At 42.3% G+C, this 18,831-nt stretch overlaps 1 protein-coding gene across 8 annotated transcripts in view; it reads right to left on the reverse strand.

The window, feature by feature from the left end:
• Positions 1 to 624: 624 nt before the first annotated feature.
• WDR26 (WD repeat domain 26) overlaps positions 625 to 18,831 on the reverse strand; it is a 2,773,460-nt gene continuing 2,755,253 nt past the window's right edge. For all 8 annotated transcript variants that reach the window (XM_044058793.1, XM_044058834.1, XM_044058809.1 and 5 more), the window contains one exon: positions 625 to 2,197. Coding sequence is in view for 2 of the 8 variants with exons in the window: in XM_044058834.1 (XP_043914769.1) it covers positions 2,172 to 2,197 (26 nt within the window). In the remaining 6 variants the exon portion in view is untranslated. The remainder of the gene's footprint in view (positions 2,198 to 18,831) is intronic.

Raw genomic sequence — 18,831 nt, forward strand, 5'->3', positions numbered from 1 at the left:
TTGAGGACCACCGCTATCAAGGATATTTCTATCCACAAAAAGAAAACTACAAATTTCAGATTAACTTTCCCAGTAAAATACTGTATACCCCAGAGTAACCATTAATTTATAGCATCCCATCTTCTGAATTCTTAATGGATTTCCTTGAACATTAACACACAGTGCACTGGTTAGTGCTGCTCCAGTTCAGTTACAGCTGGAGAGCCTTCTGTGCAGTCTCTACATGTTCTCTTTGTACCAGAGTGGATTTTGTTAGGTTCTCTTTCTCATATTCCAAAGACTGAAAAATGAAACAGCGATCCATCCTACAACAGACTAGCATCTCAAACAATCTGGTTCTCTGTTTTATGCCCACCACTTCCCATGGTAAAGTCCAGCTCTATTCAGACCTCAAAAGGATATAGTAGGTATCGGAAAATGTAAACAAATGCATACATTACCTTTGTTTACAGTCTAATAAAGGAGATCAACAAACATTTAACTACTGTCCTTGAAAAGAAGTTAACCTGCAATGTTAAAGCCAGTTTATACACACAGCCCTGGACAACTCAAAATCACTTGGAAGAGTTCATTAAAAAATTCAGTTTAACTCCGTTTCCAAGACTCAACAGTCACAAGTATGAAAAAGTTTGATACTCGTTTTTTATTTGCAATTTTTATCCACACAGTACCACGTATGTTCCTAGTTCAAGAAACCATTTACGCCTTGGCCTTGGGAAATTATGTTTTGGCAGGCTTCTGTTAACACTTTACGCATGTTTTGTTTTCCACTTCTTCATAAATTAAACAGGAATCCGTTAAGATACACTACACTTTGTATTCAAACTTAACATGGGATGACAGATTTTGGAATGTTTCCGTCAAAATGACTCTTGAAAATTGCACACAGTAATATTTTTGAAAAGCTGCTGTCTTTATTAGCTAATACAAAAATGGTAAACATGGGAGATTAATTTCCAATGAAATGCAATGTTTGTGGGCATTATTTTGGTATGTCTAAGCCAGTTTTACCAAGTACATCACACTGTCTTCTCAGTGTACTTATACAGAGCAGCAAGACAGTTTGAAAACTAATAACGATTACCCCTCAGTCCAACTGTCCCTGAACCTGCTAAGTTTTGTAAGTGCCACAGGCAAGCAGACTGATGGGGCCCAGTTCTTGCACATCGAAAATGTATTTAAAACAAAAATCACATCAAGCATCACCAATATTCAAGTATGAATACGTCTGCTGAGTAAGTTTTTTTTTTAAAAAAAATACATTTTTCCATCAGAATGAGTGATGTGGATGTTGTTTATAAAAATAAAAACAAAAACAGAAACATCAAACTACATGTCAGCAACAGATGCTTCAGCCATTCCTTTCCCACCCACATTATGGTGTCAAATGGCTGGTTGTACCAAATCAAGCCAAAATGACTGCTTTACGCAAGTCACAATTTAAAATGTGTGCAAATATTTAATCCTATAAATAACTTACTTAAAAAGGATTGTGCCATTAGCCCTTTACGGGGTTCTCTGGGGAGTTCTGGGAGAAACACATATATAAAACAAACAAAAACATTCTGATCTGACTGTACGAGTGCTTTTCGGATGTGATTCACTGGTTTTACTACCCAGATCTGTGTACATTATACTGCATAAAGGCCAAGGCTAAAATCCATGAACCAAGCTGCAGAGATGTCACACTAAATAAGGCTATAATATTTAGATAAAAAGGAGGGAAATACTTTCCTATAAAGTGTATATTCTCCAGACTAAAGCACTCTTCTTTGCTATCAAGCCTTCTAAACTGTTAAATAAAATTTTCCAGACAAGCATTTGAACTCCAATACACTGAAGAGCAACAAAGATGGTAGGCTGCCAAACAAAATGGCAGAAGGAAAACTATACCAAGTTCAATGGATAGCCTCAATGTAGCACAGTTCTTCACAACTGATGGGGGAAATAATTCAACATGGCATCCAACGGCATTCTAACGATGTGCTTCATCTCTGCTGGTTACTATGAAGCAAGATGGTGTATGTTTGGCCCCCAGACTGGGCTTCAGAAATGTTTTCGCATGGCGAGCATGTCCATCCAGAAATCAGTCGTGTTTACTTGCACCATAACCCAAGTCATTAAAAATAACGACTAATTTTTAAGTTAAAGAAGTCATCTTCCAAATGTCATCAACTATCCATGCTACTGCATCCCTCTGTGGGGAAAAAACAAAGGAAAAAAAACATGTATTACATTTTATTTTATCCAGTGATAGAGTAATTTTATTTTATTTTTTTAAATTACACAGCAAGGACAACATTTCACACAATGTAAAGATTTTGTACCGGTCTTATGCAATCCAATGTCATACTGCTTTAGCTTTGCAAAAAGAATAAAAATGCATATATATATTTTACTGGCATCTACAGATGTTTTTTCACCTGCCTCTCTGGAATTTGGTAGCTACCTTTTATGTAGAAACTTGATCTTCAGAGGGTTATGTCCACCAACAATACTTCTTAAGGCCACAAAAACTGGATGCCTGCTAGAAAATATTTGCTTTCATAAGAAACAGATGCAACATGCTCAGGGGTTCTAAATTTTCTCAAAAAAATTATGCAAAATGAATTTACTTAGTACTAAAGTCAAGCTCACTTCAGCCATATTTCCTGATCATGCATTATTACTGCTGGTACTGACCAAAACAGTTAAGAATACATAAACAATTTTAGACAGTGTGTGTGTGTTTTGTTTTGGGGGGGGGGCTATGCCCCCATTCACCAGTCTCTAGATATACTATTTTTGAAGTTGCAACAACTTATAAGGGATTTAAGTGTTATCCTTTTCAAAGAATTGGAGCCATCTTAGAGGCAGTGTACTTGCATATCAGGGCTATGGGAGCAGCACAGACTCGCATCATGGGACAGAAATTTAGCATTTACATAACATACTTCACAGTTTACCAGCAGTGGTAAAGCTAGCCCACTTATGATTGTGAACAGTGTGCCTGCATTTGTAAGACAAATCAGATACTGTAAAACAGCTCTTTAACAGGAAGTGTGGAGAGTTACACCACCACAAAGGCTACAATTTGTTTCAGTAACAATCAAATTTGCCAGCAATACTCGCACACAATGTGCTGGACTCGCACATAATGTGCTGGACTCGCACATAATGTGCTGGACTCGCACATAATGTGCTGGACTCGCACATAATGTGCTGGACTCACATAATGTGCTGGACTCGCACATAATGTGCTGGACTCGCACATAATGTGCTGGACTCGCACATAATGTGCTGGACTCGCACATAATGTGCTGGACTCGCACATAATGTGCTGGACTCTGACTTTGTTTATACAGCAAAAGCGGAAGGGAAAGGTGTGGCCCTGTGTAAAAAATGATCCACGAATGCATTATAATTAAAAAGGAAGAATATCACAGATTACATTAAAGAGATTTCCTTTCATCAAAAAATTAAACATGGCATTGAATGCTCACAAAAAGATAATCCTCTGAAAATGTACAAATTGGAATACATCAGCTATTTTCTTCAAAAATCCAAAATAGCTAACATTTTATTATTGCAAAACGAAAAAAAAAATGGAAGATGGTGACTGAGTTTGAGCTGATCAGACAACTATGAAACTAGGCCAAGAGTTTAATGAAATAAAAAGCTAAACTCTACATGCTCTGAAGCACAGACAAAAATCAGAAGCCAATCGCTAGCTCAGGGAAGAAGCTATTTTTGGCTCATATCACGCCTAGTTACAAGTGTAGCTCAGAATCTAGGCAGCAGTACTCAGGACAAATATCCATCACCCCCCACCCACCATTGACTCTGTTATACAAAACTCAGTAGTATTTTCCGGGCTTGCATACATCATCATTCAAGGTATGTGTGTCCTGCTGTCTTTATTATGTGGTTTAAATACTGGTAGCCACTTCTCTAACTCTTCAGCAACTCACCTTGTATCTGACTACAATTCTTTTTTGGACAAGTTTTGTTAATGTGCGTCCTCCACAACTCTCACCTGATCTTTGGTCACACACACCTGGAAACCATCTGAAGTAAATTCAGCCATCCCTATCTAAGCAGACCTCATGTTATCCAGTAACATGGGAGATCCCAAATAAGGGACAGGAACCTCAGTGCACACTGGGAGAAAAAAATGGAAGACTTCAGGAGTCTGCCTTTTAGACAGTCAGAGGAATGCTGGACAGGGAAGGAGGAAGGGATTTTTCATACTGCAGCCTTAAACCATTCCACTTGAAGGTGCTCCATGGACAGTTTTACATACTGGTTATCTGTTTATTGGGATTACAGCATGTTCCTCCAGTTGTCCACCAGGGATGATCCTTTAGCTAAAAATCTTTATCTCCTGCAAGAAGAGCGGGCTGCCTACTAGTTAATCAGTACCGTCTCACATACATAAAACAAACTTTCTGCAAGTAGGCTGCTAGTACAAACTGGACTGCCAGGGTGAAGTCTGTCACTTTGCCACAACACCAACAGGTACCTTCTTGGTTTTGATTCAACTCACACAGACTGCTGAGCTCGCACTGCCTTAGTCAGTAACTACAGTGCCTCCTATACCCAGGAGCACTTTCATTTCAAAGGCAAACAATGGTTGGTGTTGTGTAACTTAATTCAGTACTGAATCTGTGGCATTCAGTACAGTGACTAAACTGCTTAAGAATTAAATCTTTACATTGAACAAGTAAAGCATAAAACACTGTTTAATACATGCCTTCAATTTTTTTCTCCACTACGCCCCAGTAAATCTGATTTCCTGGGTCGTCTTCAAGGACAGGAATGACTTGCACTAGAGTGTGTTTAGATATACACCTGTAATGGTAATCCTCTGAAAGAGGCTCAAAGAGGACTTCTCAAGATGATGGTACCCTTTGGGAAAGCAACCAGGAAGTGTCCAAAAATGGGCACTATGAGGGATTCCCCTAAATGGAGACACCATGACTCAATGATCCAGGCAGGGGACAACAAGGACTTCATTCTTTTAGAATGCTCTACTTACCAGGATATTGGCAGTGGTGGCTAATCTGGACACAGAAAAAAAAAATGAAAAAGTCACAAAAATCTCACCACGTCAACGGATGAAACCAACTCCTAGTACAGAACGCAATCAACAGGCAAAACCAAGGAGGCAGCAGACACAGCAGTTAAAAAAATAACTTAAATTTAATGAAGTATGAGCGCTCTTCTTCAGATACAATAAAATAACATCTCAAAATACTTGTATTTAAGTCTCCATAAACCAATAAAAATACTAGGAGTAGTCACATGACATAAAACAATCAGCTGACTCTTCAGTTATACTAATCACCTGACCTAAACTCCAGCTTGCAAAATGCCAAATAGCACGTTCATCATAAAAAACAAGTATAAAACATTTAGCCTATAATGCAAAGCTGAAAGGCTGGTAAAATTAACATATTAAGTTCCTAACGAAAATACACATGCATGTTTATATATAACAAATAGTTCTCATACTATCAAAGGCATAATCATATTAATAGCACTCAGAAACCCCTGATGGAAGTCATAAGAAAGTACAGTTGTGTACACTTATCATAAATGTAGATGTTCGAGTGTATTCACTGTTGTGGTCATTACATTTGGGTAATCTGCTGGCAGGTTGCCCACAGTTGGCCTGAATAACAAAGTCTTGGGTCCTGCATTGGTTGCTGTCTCCTCTTCCATGACGTCAGGTCGACAGGGGTATAAAACATGCAGCCGACGCCACTTTATTCAGTTTTTCTTGCCCCAGATGCCAGGTGCCACCCAAATGGGGAGCAAGAATATAAGTAAAGAGTAAATATATAAACGCACTTTTAGAAACTAACTTTACCTCCAACTAAAAGCAAATACACCACAAAGGCTTTTGAGTATAGTGAAGGAAAGAAAAGGTATAGAAAGGGGGATGGCAGGTGGGTAACCCGGACTGCAACAGTGAATACACTCGAACATCTACATTTATGGTAAGTGTACACAACTGTACTATGTTCTTCGTGTTTCACTGTTGCAGTCATTATAGCTGGGTAGAACTCCAAAGCTATGGATGGGAGGATGGAACTAGATAGCATTAGGAGAGGCTATAAGGCCCTGCAGAACTGCAGTGGCAAAACCTGCCCTGGATTTGGAGAAGAGAGGCAAATGATAATGCTTTGTGAAGGTATGAAACAAGCTCCAAGTAGCAGCTTCTAGAATGTCTTTGGTTGGAACTCCTCTGAGAAAAGCTGCTGAGGCAGAGGCAGCCCTGGTGGAATGTGACCTGCTCCCCTTGGGTACAGGTTTATCATGATGCAAGTAGCAGAAACAAATGCAGTGGCTTATCCACTAGAATCTTAGTTGTCTGTGTACATCCAATGAATGCAGAATCCGCTCCCCCTTGTTCTGTGGATTTGGGTAAAAGGTTGGCAGGTGAATTGTTTGGTTAAGAGCCACACTGGATACCACCTTAGGCATAAAAGAAGGATTAGTCCTGAGGGACACCCTGTCCGGGTAAAATGTAATAAAAGGCTCCACAGCCATGAGAGCCTGTAGTTCTGAAACCCTTCTTCCTGAAGTTATTGCCAATAGGAAAGTTGTTTTCCAAGATAAAGATTTTATATCTGTAGTAGCTGCTGGTTCAAAAGGAGGCAGGGTGAGTTTTTCCAGCACAAAATTGAGGTCCCATGCAGGAGTTGGTGATCTTCTGGGAGGCCTTACATTTTTGGCCCCTCTAAGATACTGTTTAAGCAGAGGATGAGAAAAGAGGGGAGGCTCCATGTTGTAATGGGCCGAGATAGCAGAGGCATGGATTTTTATTGAAGAAAAAGATAGGCCCTTGTCAAGCATCTCAGTCAAATATTGTAAAATCTGAGGGATATTTGGCTTTGCTGTGTCCGTTCCTTGTGCTTGGTTCCAAGCACAGAATCTCTTCCATTTATCAGCATAAGATTTTCTAGTACTAGGCCTTCTGGCTTCCAAAACGACATCCATCACAGATTTACTGAGAGGTGGTGTATGAATAGTTAAATGATCAGCCATGCTGCAAGGTTCAGAGGTTGGAGCTGAGTGTGCAGAATTTGACTGTTCTGCTGAGACAGTAGATGAGATATTTGAGGCAAGTACCAAGGAGGGAGTTGAGACATATTCCTTAGAACTGGGTACCAGTGCTGGTGAGGCCAGTCCGGAGCAATTAAGATCATTTTTGGTTTTTCCTGTCTGACCTTTAGTAAGACCTTGGAGAGAAGAGGTAGAGGGGGAAAGGCATAGACTGACATATTTTTCCAACTGAAGGATAGGGCATCCACTTTCCATGCTTGTCTGCGATAAATACTTGTGCAGAATTTGTCCAGTTGATAGTTTTGGGGAGAGGCAAATAGATCTATGTCAGGGCTCCCCCATTTCTGTGTTAACATGCTGAAGATTTGTGGATCCAGCTTCCACTCGTGCGGGTCCATAAGATTTCTGCTTAGGTTGTCTGCCAGAGTGTTTTGCTTTCCTGGCAGGAACTGAGCTTGAAGATGTACTTGGTAAGTCAAAGCTGTGTTCCACAATGCCATGGCTAGTCTGCAAAGGGGGTAGGAATGTGTACCCCCCCTGCTTGTTTATGTACCACATAACCGTGGTGTTGTCCGTCATTATCAGTAGTTGTCCTGGATGAAGTAAGTCCTTGAAGGCTGTCAGAGCATTCTGAACAGCTAGCATCTCTTTCTGGTTGATATGCAAATGCATTTGTTTTGGGCTCCATTTGCCCTGAATGCATCTCCCCGACAGGTGGGCCCCCTAAGCATAGTCTGATGCGTCTGTAGTTAGGGTTTGGGTGGCAGGGGGTAGAGTGAATGACAGTCCCTTGTTTTGGTGACATGTCTCTGCCCACCAAAGAAACTCCTGTTGTAGGCAGGGAATGAGAGGAATCATTGTTTCCAGACTGTGACAATGTTTACTCCATAAACTTTTTAGGTACCACTGAAGTTTCCTCATATGCAGTCTTGCATATGAAATTAGTAGAATGCAGGATGCCATGAACCCCAAAGCCTGCAGAATTTGTCTTGCAGATAATTGGGTTTTTGTTGCCATCTTTTTGAAGTATGTTGTCAGTTGCCTTTGTTTGTCTGGCGTAAGGTAAGCCATCTGGGCAGTTGTATTCAAGCCTGCACCCAGGAATGTAATTATTTGAGAGGGTACCAGTTGGGATTTCTTTTCGTTTATTGTGTACCCTAGGCATGTTAGAAGCCTTTTTACAAATGCCAGATGTTGAAGAAGAGTGTCCTTGTTCTCTGCTTGAATGAGACAGTCGTCCAGATAAGGATAAATTTGTATGCAATTACTGGTGCCAGGCACTTTGTAAAGACCCTGGGCACAGTAGATAAGCCAAAGGGCAGTGCGGAGAATTGGTAATGCAAAAAACCTGCCTTGAAGCGGAGGTATCTTCTGCACAATTCTCTTATTGGGATATGCAGGTATGCCTTTTTTAAGTCTAGAGTCACTAACCAAGCGTCCCTGCCCAGCATAGGCAGTAGCTGTTGTAAAGTCAGCATTTCTGAATTCTGAAATGTCCAGGAACGTGTTCAAAATCGATAAGTCCAGTACTGGATGCCAGGCATTGTTTTTTCTGGGTACCAGGAAAAGTCTTGAATAAAAACCTTGTCCTTTTTCCTTTTCTGGCACTGGTTGAATAGCTCCCATATCTATGAGGGACATAACTTGTTTTTGAGCCTCTGGCCATTGATTTTGTGGCAGATCTGGCCAACCGTTTGGAACTGGCAAAGTATGGAAATGAAATCTGTACCCCTGGGATACTATGTTTAATACCCACTTGTCCTGGGTAATTAACTGCCAATTTTGAGCAAGAAGTGCTAATTTCCCCCCCCCAAGGGGGCTGCCAAAAGATAAGTGCTTGGTGAAGGTAGAGGGAAGTCATTGAGACTGCTTACTGTATGGCTGTGCTTTGTTTCCTCCAGATTTGGAGGTGGAGGCACCCCATTACTTTGACCTGTAAGAACCCTGTGATTGGTATCTAGAGCTTTTTGAGCACCTGGATTTGCCGTGAGAGGCTCTGTTGGACACAGGAAAGGACCAATTTTTAATAGGCCAGTGCCTACTGAACCTGGGTGGCTGCACTGCTAAGAAATCTTTTACAGTTTGCATAGATTTAGCTTTGTCTTCCATTTTCTTTAAAACCTCTTCAGCCTTATTACCAAGCAGAGTATCATGCTGCAAAGGGGCATCCGACAATTTAGCTTTAACATGATCAGGCAGACTTTGCTCCTCGAGTCAGGCATGCCTTCTAATATTCTAATAACAGATCCAGTAACTGCAGCCCTGCAAGAGGCCTCCAAGGAATCAAAACCACATTGCAAAGTATGCTTTCCAACATGTTCTGCTGAATGCAATAATTCCTGTAATTCTTTATTTTCCACACAATCAGAAATCAACATCATTTTCTGTTTCAAGCAGCCCATAACATGCTGTTGATATTTAAGCATATGAAACTGGCAGTTTAAGGCCCTAATTGCCAAGGTTGCAGATGTATAAACCTTCTTTCCCCATCTATCCAGCGCCCTGGAATCTCTATCAGAGGGGGTAGGATTTTTGGCTGTAGAGGCCTTTACACCTTTGGGACCCTGTGAGATAGTATCAGGATCAGTACCAGGATTTTTAAATAGAAATTTGTGGGAGTCAGGAACTCTAATATCTGTCTGGCTTACTAGGAGCCGGAGGTAGGGAATCAGGAGCCATGCTTGATTCCAAAAACACATCATCAACAATGTCTAATACAGGAAGTATTGCCAAAGGCCTATGCTGAGGAAAAAGAAGGAAATCCTTAAGCCTCTTTTTTGATTCAGAGAAATCCTGACTCTCCCAATGAAAATGTTCCCTTAAAGTATGCAAGGTTTCTCCAAAAGAATAATCCTCAGGAGTAGATGCAGATGGGATGGATTCATCTGCACCAGAATCCTCATACGGTGGAATAGAAAATTCCTGATCAGAAAAGGAATCAGAAGAAATAGAAACCTGATCTGAAGATTTATAATCAGTGTCTTGCCTAGGCTTCTTAGCAGGGGGGGGGGGGGGGGGGGGGTTGGGAACCCCTGATGAAGGTAATTAAGTCCTCGGCCATTTTGATCATCTGTTTTTTTAGGCATAGGGGCCTGAGCATGTGGCTCATGCGTCGTTTTTTTAGATACAGAAGATGTTTTTGAGGCTGGCGTCGGTTTTATATAAAAATGTTGAGGCCTGAAAACACCCTCAGAAGCCGGTGCCTGCTCAGCGGCTCCGGACCCATCCAAGGGAGAGACATCCGCGGGTTCAATTGAGAATCTCGCGGCATACCAGACTCCGCATGGGTCTCGGCAGAGGCCTGCGACTCAAAAGTAGCGGGTATCAGGGGCTGCGAAAGTGCTTCACTGAGTACCGGCGATTGGCTTAGGAGGAGTTTCGTCATCGGTTTTGGACCTCGACGGTCTGTCTCGGTCTTTTTCTTTGCGTTTTTTGTGAACTCCGGTAGTCGGATTGCTAATTGATGACATTTCAGGGTAATTAAATCTGGATCCAAAATATTTAGAAGCAAAAATATACTGACGCTTAATAGTGTGTTGGTTAAATCTAGCACAAAACCGACAGCAAGGCACGTTATGATCTGGGCCTAGGCAAGGAATACAGTACAAATGAAAATCCTTTTGAGGTATTTGCTTCCCACAAGTAATGCAATTATTAACTTTTACTGACATTAGTAAGGAGCAAGAAAAAGTTTCCCCAACGGAGTACTTAGCTTTAGTTGAAGACTTTGGTTCTGAAACTCGAATGCGAAAATTTCAGGAGTCGGCCGACCGACACTTGCGAACTACTTCTGCTTCGGGCACCGTGCAAGAAAGACTGAATAAAATGGCATCGGCTGCATGTTTTATACCCCTGACGACCTGACATCATGGAAGAGGAGACAGCAACCGACGCAGGACCCAAGACTTTGTTATTCAGGCCGACTGAGGGCAACCTGCCAGCAGATTACCCAAATGTAATGACCGCAACAGTGAAACGCGAAGAACATCTAGCAAATAAACACACTCAAAGCTGCTCAATAACCCCTTCAAGATCTAAACATAAGGTCTGCATCACTATGCCATTTCTATTTAAATTTCTACAACCCTTCCATATATATAAAAAAAAAAAAAGAAGTTATGTACTTACCATAACATTCGATGTGAGTTGTTCATCTCACCTTCATTCTTACACATGGGTTCAGTCGGCCACTTTACTAGCTGAAGATCTCAGAATAGCTTGAGGCCAGGTCCCTATCCCATGATGCTCTCTGTCCTACCTCAGATCTAGTTTGCCGAACTCAATAAATACTCCAACCAGAGAAAGTCTTCCCAGAAGACAACCACCAGACCCCAAGTCTACTCATTCTTCAAGACCCTGGAAGGGGAAGGCGGGCGGGAATGTAAGAATGAAGGCGAGATGAACAAGTCACATGGAACGTTATGGTAAGTACATAACTTCTTTATGTGAAGCTGCTCAATCTCGCCGTTCATTCCTACATATGGGTAGCATCCCAAGCACCCTAATCCTGGGTGGCTCAAGGGAGTATATTCCTGAGGCCAGCAGAACCAAAGGAAGCTCCATCCCTGGAGGCCCTGTCCACTTTGTATTGAGTGATAAAAGTATGCGGCTTAGACCAAGTGGCAGCTGCACATATAGTGTCCAAAGGCAATCGAGCCACATAAGCAGAAGACATGGAAACAGCCCTAGTGGAATGCGCCTTCACACCATGCTCTAATGTTTGGTTTGCTGAAGAGTATATAAACTTAATGCAGTCGGTTAACCATTTGGAAAGGGTAACTTTAGAGACTGGTAATCCTTTCTTAGTGTCAGCATGAGATACACAGAGTTGGTCAGATTTTCTGTATTCCTTTGTCCTGTCCAAACTGAATCTCAATTGTCTGTGGACATCAAGTTTATGCAACATGTACTCCAACTTATTAGAATGATTACTGAAAAAGGTTGGAAGTTCGATAGTCTGATTCAGGTTAGTCTCGGAACACACCTTTGGCAGGAATGAAGGATTAGTCCTCAGTGATACTCTGGATGGAAAACCAAATATGGTGGTTTGATAGAAAGGGCTTGAAGCTCAAACACCCTATGGGCTGAGGTAATGGCCACCAAGAAAATAGTTTTCCAAGAAAGAAACTTCAACTGGCAGGATGATGCAGGCTCAAAGGGGGGGAGAATAATAAGGGACAACACAAAATTTAGATTCCAAGGAGTAAACGGTCATCTAACAGACTGCCTAAGATGAATGGTACCCTTCAGGAAGGCCCTACATAATCTGTGACACAACAAATTAGAACCTTCAGCTCAGAGGTGAAAATTCGAAATTGCAGCCAATTGAACTCTAATAGTGGCAGCTGCAGCATCTTCATGAAAAAGCTTAGATAGGAATTCCAGGATACTAGCAGTTGGGGCAACATAAGGATCAATGTTATTTTGGGAGGCCCAAAAAAGCAAATCGCTTCCATTTACTAGCATTCAACTTTCTGGTGGAAGCCTTATGCGAAGATACAAGAATGTGCTGTACGTCAGAAGAAAAATCATGTGACCTGGCTAGGTTAGGAATCGGAGCAGCCAAGCTGTCAGTCTGAGGGAACGAAGGGAGGGATGGAGGGCCCCTGACAAATGTGTCAGCCGGTCTGGAACTGGGTCCAGAATCCAAGGTTCCTCCAGTTGATAGAGTCGGAGGAAGGAGAACCAAATCTGATGAGGCCAAAAAGGAGCTATTAAGATTACAGTCCTTCCCAGGCTTTTGGCTTTCTGCAAGAATTTCGGAATCAGGAGTATAGATGGGAAGGCATACAGGAGTCCCGGGGCCCAATCGTGTACAAGCAAGTCCCTTGGGCTGTCCCCCGGAGGAGGATTCAGGGCAAAGTAGCTTCTGCATTTGGCATTCAAAGGGGATGCAAACAGGTGGCAGCAAGTCTGGCCCCATCTGCGGAAAATCATCTCCGCAACTTCGTCTTTGAGAGGCTACTCGTGCGGTAACAGAATGGCTCTGCTCAGTTTGTCTGCTATCACGCTGGATTTCCCTGGGATATGCATTGCTATCAGAAAGCGCCCGGTGGATACTGCCCACTGCCAAATTCTCAAGGCCTCTCGACACAGGGGGTAAGACTTGGTTCCCCCTTGCTTGTTGATGTACCAGACCACAGACATGTTGTCCATCTGTATCGCAATCGTCCCTAGAGGCAGAGAGTCGTGGAAGTGCTACAACGCCAAAAGCACCGCTCTCAGCTCCAGAACACTGATGTGCAGCTGTGACTCTGTCTCCGACCAGGTGCCTTGGGCTGTTCTCCCCTGAACCCCGCCCCCATACCAGAGAAGCGTCAGTGGTCACCGTGGCTGACAGTGGGGGAGAAACAAATGGACAGCCCACTATAAAATGTTGGTTGGGGGTGTCCATATAAGTATTTTTTTACTTATTTTGCTGTTCTTTATATACACAAGACTGTTGTTGATTAGATTTACATGCATGGACTGTTTAACTTGATTTTGAAATGGCATGTGTATGTAGATTCATTTAAAATGGACATATTTGCTGATTAGTTTTAAGTTATGTTAAGTGGAAGTCATGGGGGTGAACATACAAGTTTCTTACAAACTTTGTTTTTTATATGGAAAGGTTGTAGAAATTTAAACAGAAATGGCATAGTGATGCAAGCCTTATGTTTACATTTTGAAGACTGAGCAGTTTTATGTGTGTTTACTTGCTAGTTCTTATGACTTCCATCAGGGGTGCCGGCGTGCTATTAATATGATTATGCCTTTGAGAGTATGAGAACTGTTTGTTGTACATAAACATGCATGTATATTTTAGTTAGGAACTTAATATGTTAATTTTACCAGCTTTTCAGCTTTGCATTACAGGCTGAACGTTTTATACTTGTTTTTATGATGAATGTGCTATTGGGGATTTTGGAAGTTGGGAGTTTAGGTCAGGTGATTAGTATAACTGAAGAGTCAGTTGATTGTTTTATATGTCATGTGACTACTCCTAGTATTTTGCAGGTAGGTGAGTGTGTGAATGGGTGTGCCTTCTTTGAACGGTGGGCGTCGGGCTGGCAAATCTGCACTGTAAAAATCCACTGCCAATCATTAGTGGACCGGAGTTCCACTGCGGCGACCCCTAACCGGGAAAAGCAGAAATACATTTTTTTTTTAATGGAGACTTAAATACAAGTATTTTGAGATGTTATTTTACTGTATCTGAAGAAGTGTTGTGGAAGCGATGCGAAAGCGCTCCTACTTCATTAAATTCAAGTTATTTTTTTTAACTGCCATGTCTACTGCCTCCTTGGTTTTGCTTCTTGATTACAGAAAAAAAAATGGCCAAATGACATTTGTCTGCAAGCAGAAGAATTCTAAGCAACAGGACCAGAGTAACTTTGGTGAGCCCAAGAAAATGATGTGCCAAAATCATCAGTCATGTCTTGTGACAAGACACAGGCATCATATAAAAGCAGTGGCATGACTTCTTGCAAGACTACCATCCAGAACCACACATACGAAATATGTTGGTTAAAGTCAATGACATTCACAGTAGGGCAGAAACAATACTTGACCTTTGGAACTACAAGAAGGCAAATGTTCTGCTCAGAAAAAAGGGCAGACTCTATGTCGCCTCTTAAACACAGGTCACAACGGCTCCACTAAAACTGCTTGGTCCTTCAACTGAGTTGCTTCTAGAAGACCTATGAGCTCCCAGATGTGGTTTGAGAGTCCAAGTAGAGAGCCATTTGATCTCTAGTGACAGACAGTACAGTTATGTAAAATACTACCATAAGAGTAGATTGTCTTTCTCTTCACTGTTGCAGTATTCTTTACATAAGAGATCTACGGACAACTCAATGTCTAGCCAGTATACCAAAGCCTTTAGGTCTCAGACACCATACTTCACACACATGCTCCCAGTGGAAGGCTTAGGGCATAAAGGTGATGTACGGACAAAAACTCTCAGAAATGAAAAGACCCAGGAGGAACAGAATACTCTCAGGAACAAGATATATGTATATCCAGAAGGAAAAAAAGGCAGAAGGAAAGGAATAATGACCCCTTGGCCAGGGGGGCAACAAAAACACAAGGCAAGAGCTAGAACAGAGGGGGAAAGAGGGAGGGACTGAATAACATAAATGTGAAGAGATAGACATCTATTATTATGGTAATATTTTACACAACTGTACTATGTCCTTCCATATCACTGCTGCAGTATTCTATACAAAAGTGAGAGTACAAGAGCTAAGAGGAAGCCTGGGAGGAGGAAGGCAAAGAAAACCCTCCTACAAACCCATGCAGGCTGTCCTGGCAAAGCCTGCCTTGGCCCTGGAAATAACATCCAACTTTTTTGTGAAGAGAGGAACAAGTAGCAGCCTCAAGGATGTAGCTGGTATCCAAACCCTTGAACACGGCACCTGAGGAAGCAACCGCCTGGTAGAATGTGCCTTTACAGATGAGGGAAGGTAATGCCATGAAAAGAATAGCAAAGAAATTACCTTAGAAATCCAGGAGATGACAGTTTGCTTAGAAACAGCCAAACCCAAAGTTCTGGGATGAAAAGAAACAAAAAGCTGCTCAGATTTTCAAATAACTTTAGTTTTATCCAAACACTTGAGCTGTCTATGCAAATCCAAGGTGTGAAGAACCTTCTTGCTGGCAGACTGTGGGGAAGGAAAAAAAAGAAAGGAAGGAAAATGAATAGACTGACTAAGGGACAACTCACTGACCACCTTGGGCATAAAAGGAGGATTAGTACTAAGAGACACCCCATCTCTATGAAAACTTAAAGGAGGAACAGCCAAGAGAGCCTGAAGTTCAGACTCTCTTGGCAGAAATAAGAGCCAAAAGAAGAACAGTCTTCCAAGTGCAGTGCTGCAAGGAAGCTGAAGAAGCAGGTTCAAAGGGAGCATGGATTTACTTTTCAAGTGCAAAACTGAGGACCCAAGAAGGCAGAACTGGCTTCCTGAAAAGGCCTGAAATGAAGGACACATTTAAGAAATTGCTAGCTATCAAACCTAAATTCCAGAGGAGGATTCAAAGGCAGATAGGCAGAAAATGCTGACAGGTGAGCTTTAACTGAAGAATATGCCAACCCAACATGGAGCAGATCACACAAATAAGACAGACTCAGAGGAACTTCTACAGATAGGGCATCCTGATGGTGAGAGAGGGCATCGGACAGAAAATCTTTTCCATTTGGACATTATGATTTTCTGGTAGTGGGTTTCCTGGTCTCCTGCAATACCTGAAGTATGTCCTCAGAAAACAGGTGCCTGAAAAGGCTCAAACTCTCATCACCCATGGTGTTATTTGAAGAGTGGACAGTTGAGTTTGGACAAGACATTCCATTGTCATGTGCGACAACATCCATCCAGTGATGTAATTTGTGGTGATTGCCCCTGGCCAAGTGAGAAAGGAGGAGGAACTACTGCTGTCTGGGCCAAAATGGAGTCCACCAGCAAGATTTGGGGAGAGTCCTGTCTGATCTTGAGCAGAACTCATGGTAACAGAGGAGTTTGGGGGGGGGGGGGTATACAGAAATATTCCCTTCCAAGGAAAAGACAGGGTGTCCACTTTCCGAGTCAGAGGACTTAGGATCCTGAAACAGAACAGAAGTTGCCTGTTCAGAGGGGAGGCAGAAAGAACTACGAGAGGAATACCCCCCGACAGACAATGTCCAGGAACACATCTCTTTGAAGCAGCCATTTATGAGCTTGTGTTCTGAACCTGCTCAGAGTGTCGGCCATGAGATTGGGCTCTGAGGGAATATGAACTGCCTGAAGAGTCATTGATACTAGATAGCTAGATCCCAGACTTAAAGAGCTAGTCTGCAAAGGAGTTTGGACCTCATGCCCCCTTGCTTGTTGATATACATCACTGTATTACTGTCTGTGAATACTTTGAGAGGTCTGGGATGAAAGAGGGAATGAAAAACTTGCAGAGCTCTCATCTTGCTTATGTTGATATGGTCTGACCTTTGATGAGGAGGCCAGAGAGCCTATGGACCTTTAGGGGCCTCAAGAATATCCACAGCCCATGTCTGAGGTGGTTCTACCTATACTGTACTGAAAACCCACTTCACTGAACTGCAAAAGGATGAGACGACATTGCCGAAAACTGTTTTTTTTTTTTTTTCTGAACGTTCACATGATTAGAGTTTTATTCCGGGAAAGGAGATTCTTGGCCTCCATGGGAAAATTTGCCCTTTTCCCCACTACAGTGTGATCTCACAGTTAGTATATTTAGTTAGGGGGGTATGGTAGGGAGAAGCCCCCCATTTGGGTGGGCTTGATATGCTCCATTTTTTCTTTTTTCTTTTTAAACCTAGTGGCCAGGGGTCTCCCTTCCCAGAGTAAATAACTCTGGTGATGTGAATGTTCGATAAAATCAGTTTTCAGCAAAGTGGTCTCGTCCTTTTGCAGTTCGGTTAAGTGAGTTTTCCATAACAGGTAGACCTGTCTGAGGCATCCATGAACAACTCCTGAGAGGATAGGGACGCCCTGGGTTTAGAAAGAGCTGCTGAATACACCAATGAAGCCTGAGCTTTAGACATGGAAGAAAATGATCAAGGGAACTCCTGGGGATGGCAACGTTGGAGCCACATTGATTTGAGGTACCAGTGAAATTTTCTCATATGGAGCCTAGTGAGAGGGAATACGGGAATGGTGGCAGCCATAAATCACAGAAACCAGAGACATTCCCTAGCCATGACAGAGGACAGAAGAGGAAGAGACTGGAAAAAGGTAGTCAGGGACAGAACCTTGGGGGTAGAGAGAGATACCAGCAGTGGAACAGTCGGAATCCTGCATCTGAGGAAAGCATGATCCTGGGAAGCCATCAGGACCAATTTTTGGAGGATTATGGTGAACACCAGACTATGTAAAAGACAAATGGTAAACTATAGATCCTGTAACAGACTGGTGGAAGGAGGAGCCTGAATGAGTAGGTTGTCTAGGTAGGGGAAAATGTGTATCCTTCAAAGCCTGCAAAAGGCAACAGCAGCAGCAAGGTATTTGGTGAATATCCTTGGAGAGCAGAAGGGCCAAAGCAGAGACTTGAAAATGCAATGAAGACAGAAAAACAAAAATTTCCTGAACAGAGGGTGAATGGGGACGTACAGGTATGCATCCTTGAGATCTAGAGAAACCAGAAAGGCCTGGGGAAAAAGAAGAGGAAACAAGGACTAAAGGGACAACATCCAAAAAGAAGGAACCCTGAGAAAGGTGTTGAGCACAGAAAGATCCAGAATTGGTCTCCACGTACCCTCCTTTTGAGGAACCAAAAACATTCTGGAGTAAAACCCCTTCTCCACCTGCAGGGGGTGGAAACAGATGAATGGTACCTTGATCAAACAAGGGATTGCAGAACCTCTGGAAAATCAGTAAGCTTTTCTCAAAGAGGTTAAAAAATGCCTGTAAAGAGGGAAGGGATTTCCAAACCATGAAATATCCCTGACAGGTAACCAACAGTACCCCAAGAGTCTGAGGTGATCTGATCTAAATTTGGAAGAGATAAAGAAAGGTGGAGAAATAAGGGGACCTGGACAAGCGGAATGGATGGCCAAATATCAAACAGAAACATGACTGTCCTGAAAAGGTGGTTTCTGGGAAGGGGGAGTCTGAGTAGCCTTGGCAAAAGAAACATGCCTAGAACCCTTCTTACCTTTAGGAGGGTAGCAAGGATGTCTACAAACAAAAGTTTAGAAGGATAATTCCTCTGGAATTTATGGATATTGGAGAGAAAAATATATTTAATTTCCTGCAAGGCCTTACCCTTATCCTGGAGGGGCTTAAATAA

Source organism: Protopterus annectens, chromosome 1.part2 (genome assembly GCF_019279795.1).
Source record: "Protopterus annectens isolate FY-2018-M chromosome 1.part2, PAN1.0, whole genome shotgun sequence".
NCBI classification, from domain to species: Eukaryota; Metazoa; Chordata; order Ceratodontiformes; family Protopteridae; genus Protopterus; species Protopterus annectens.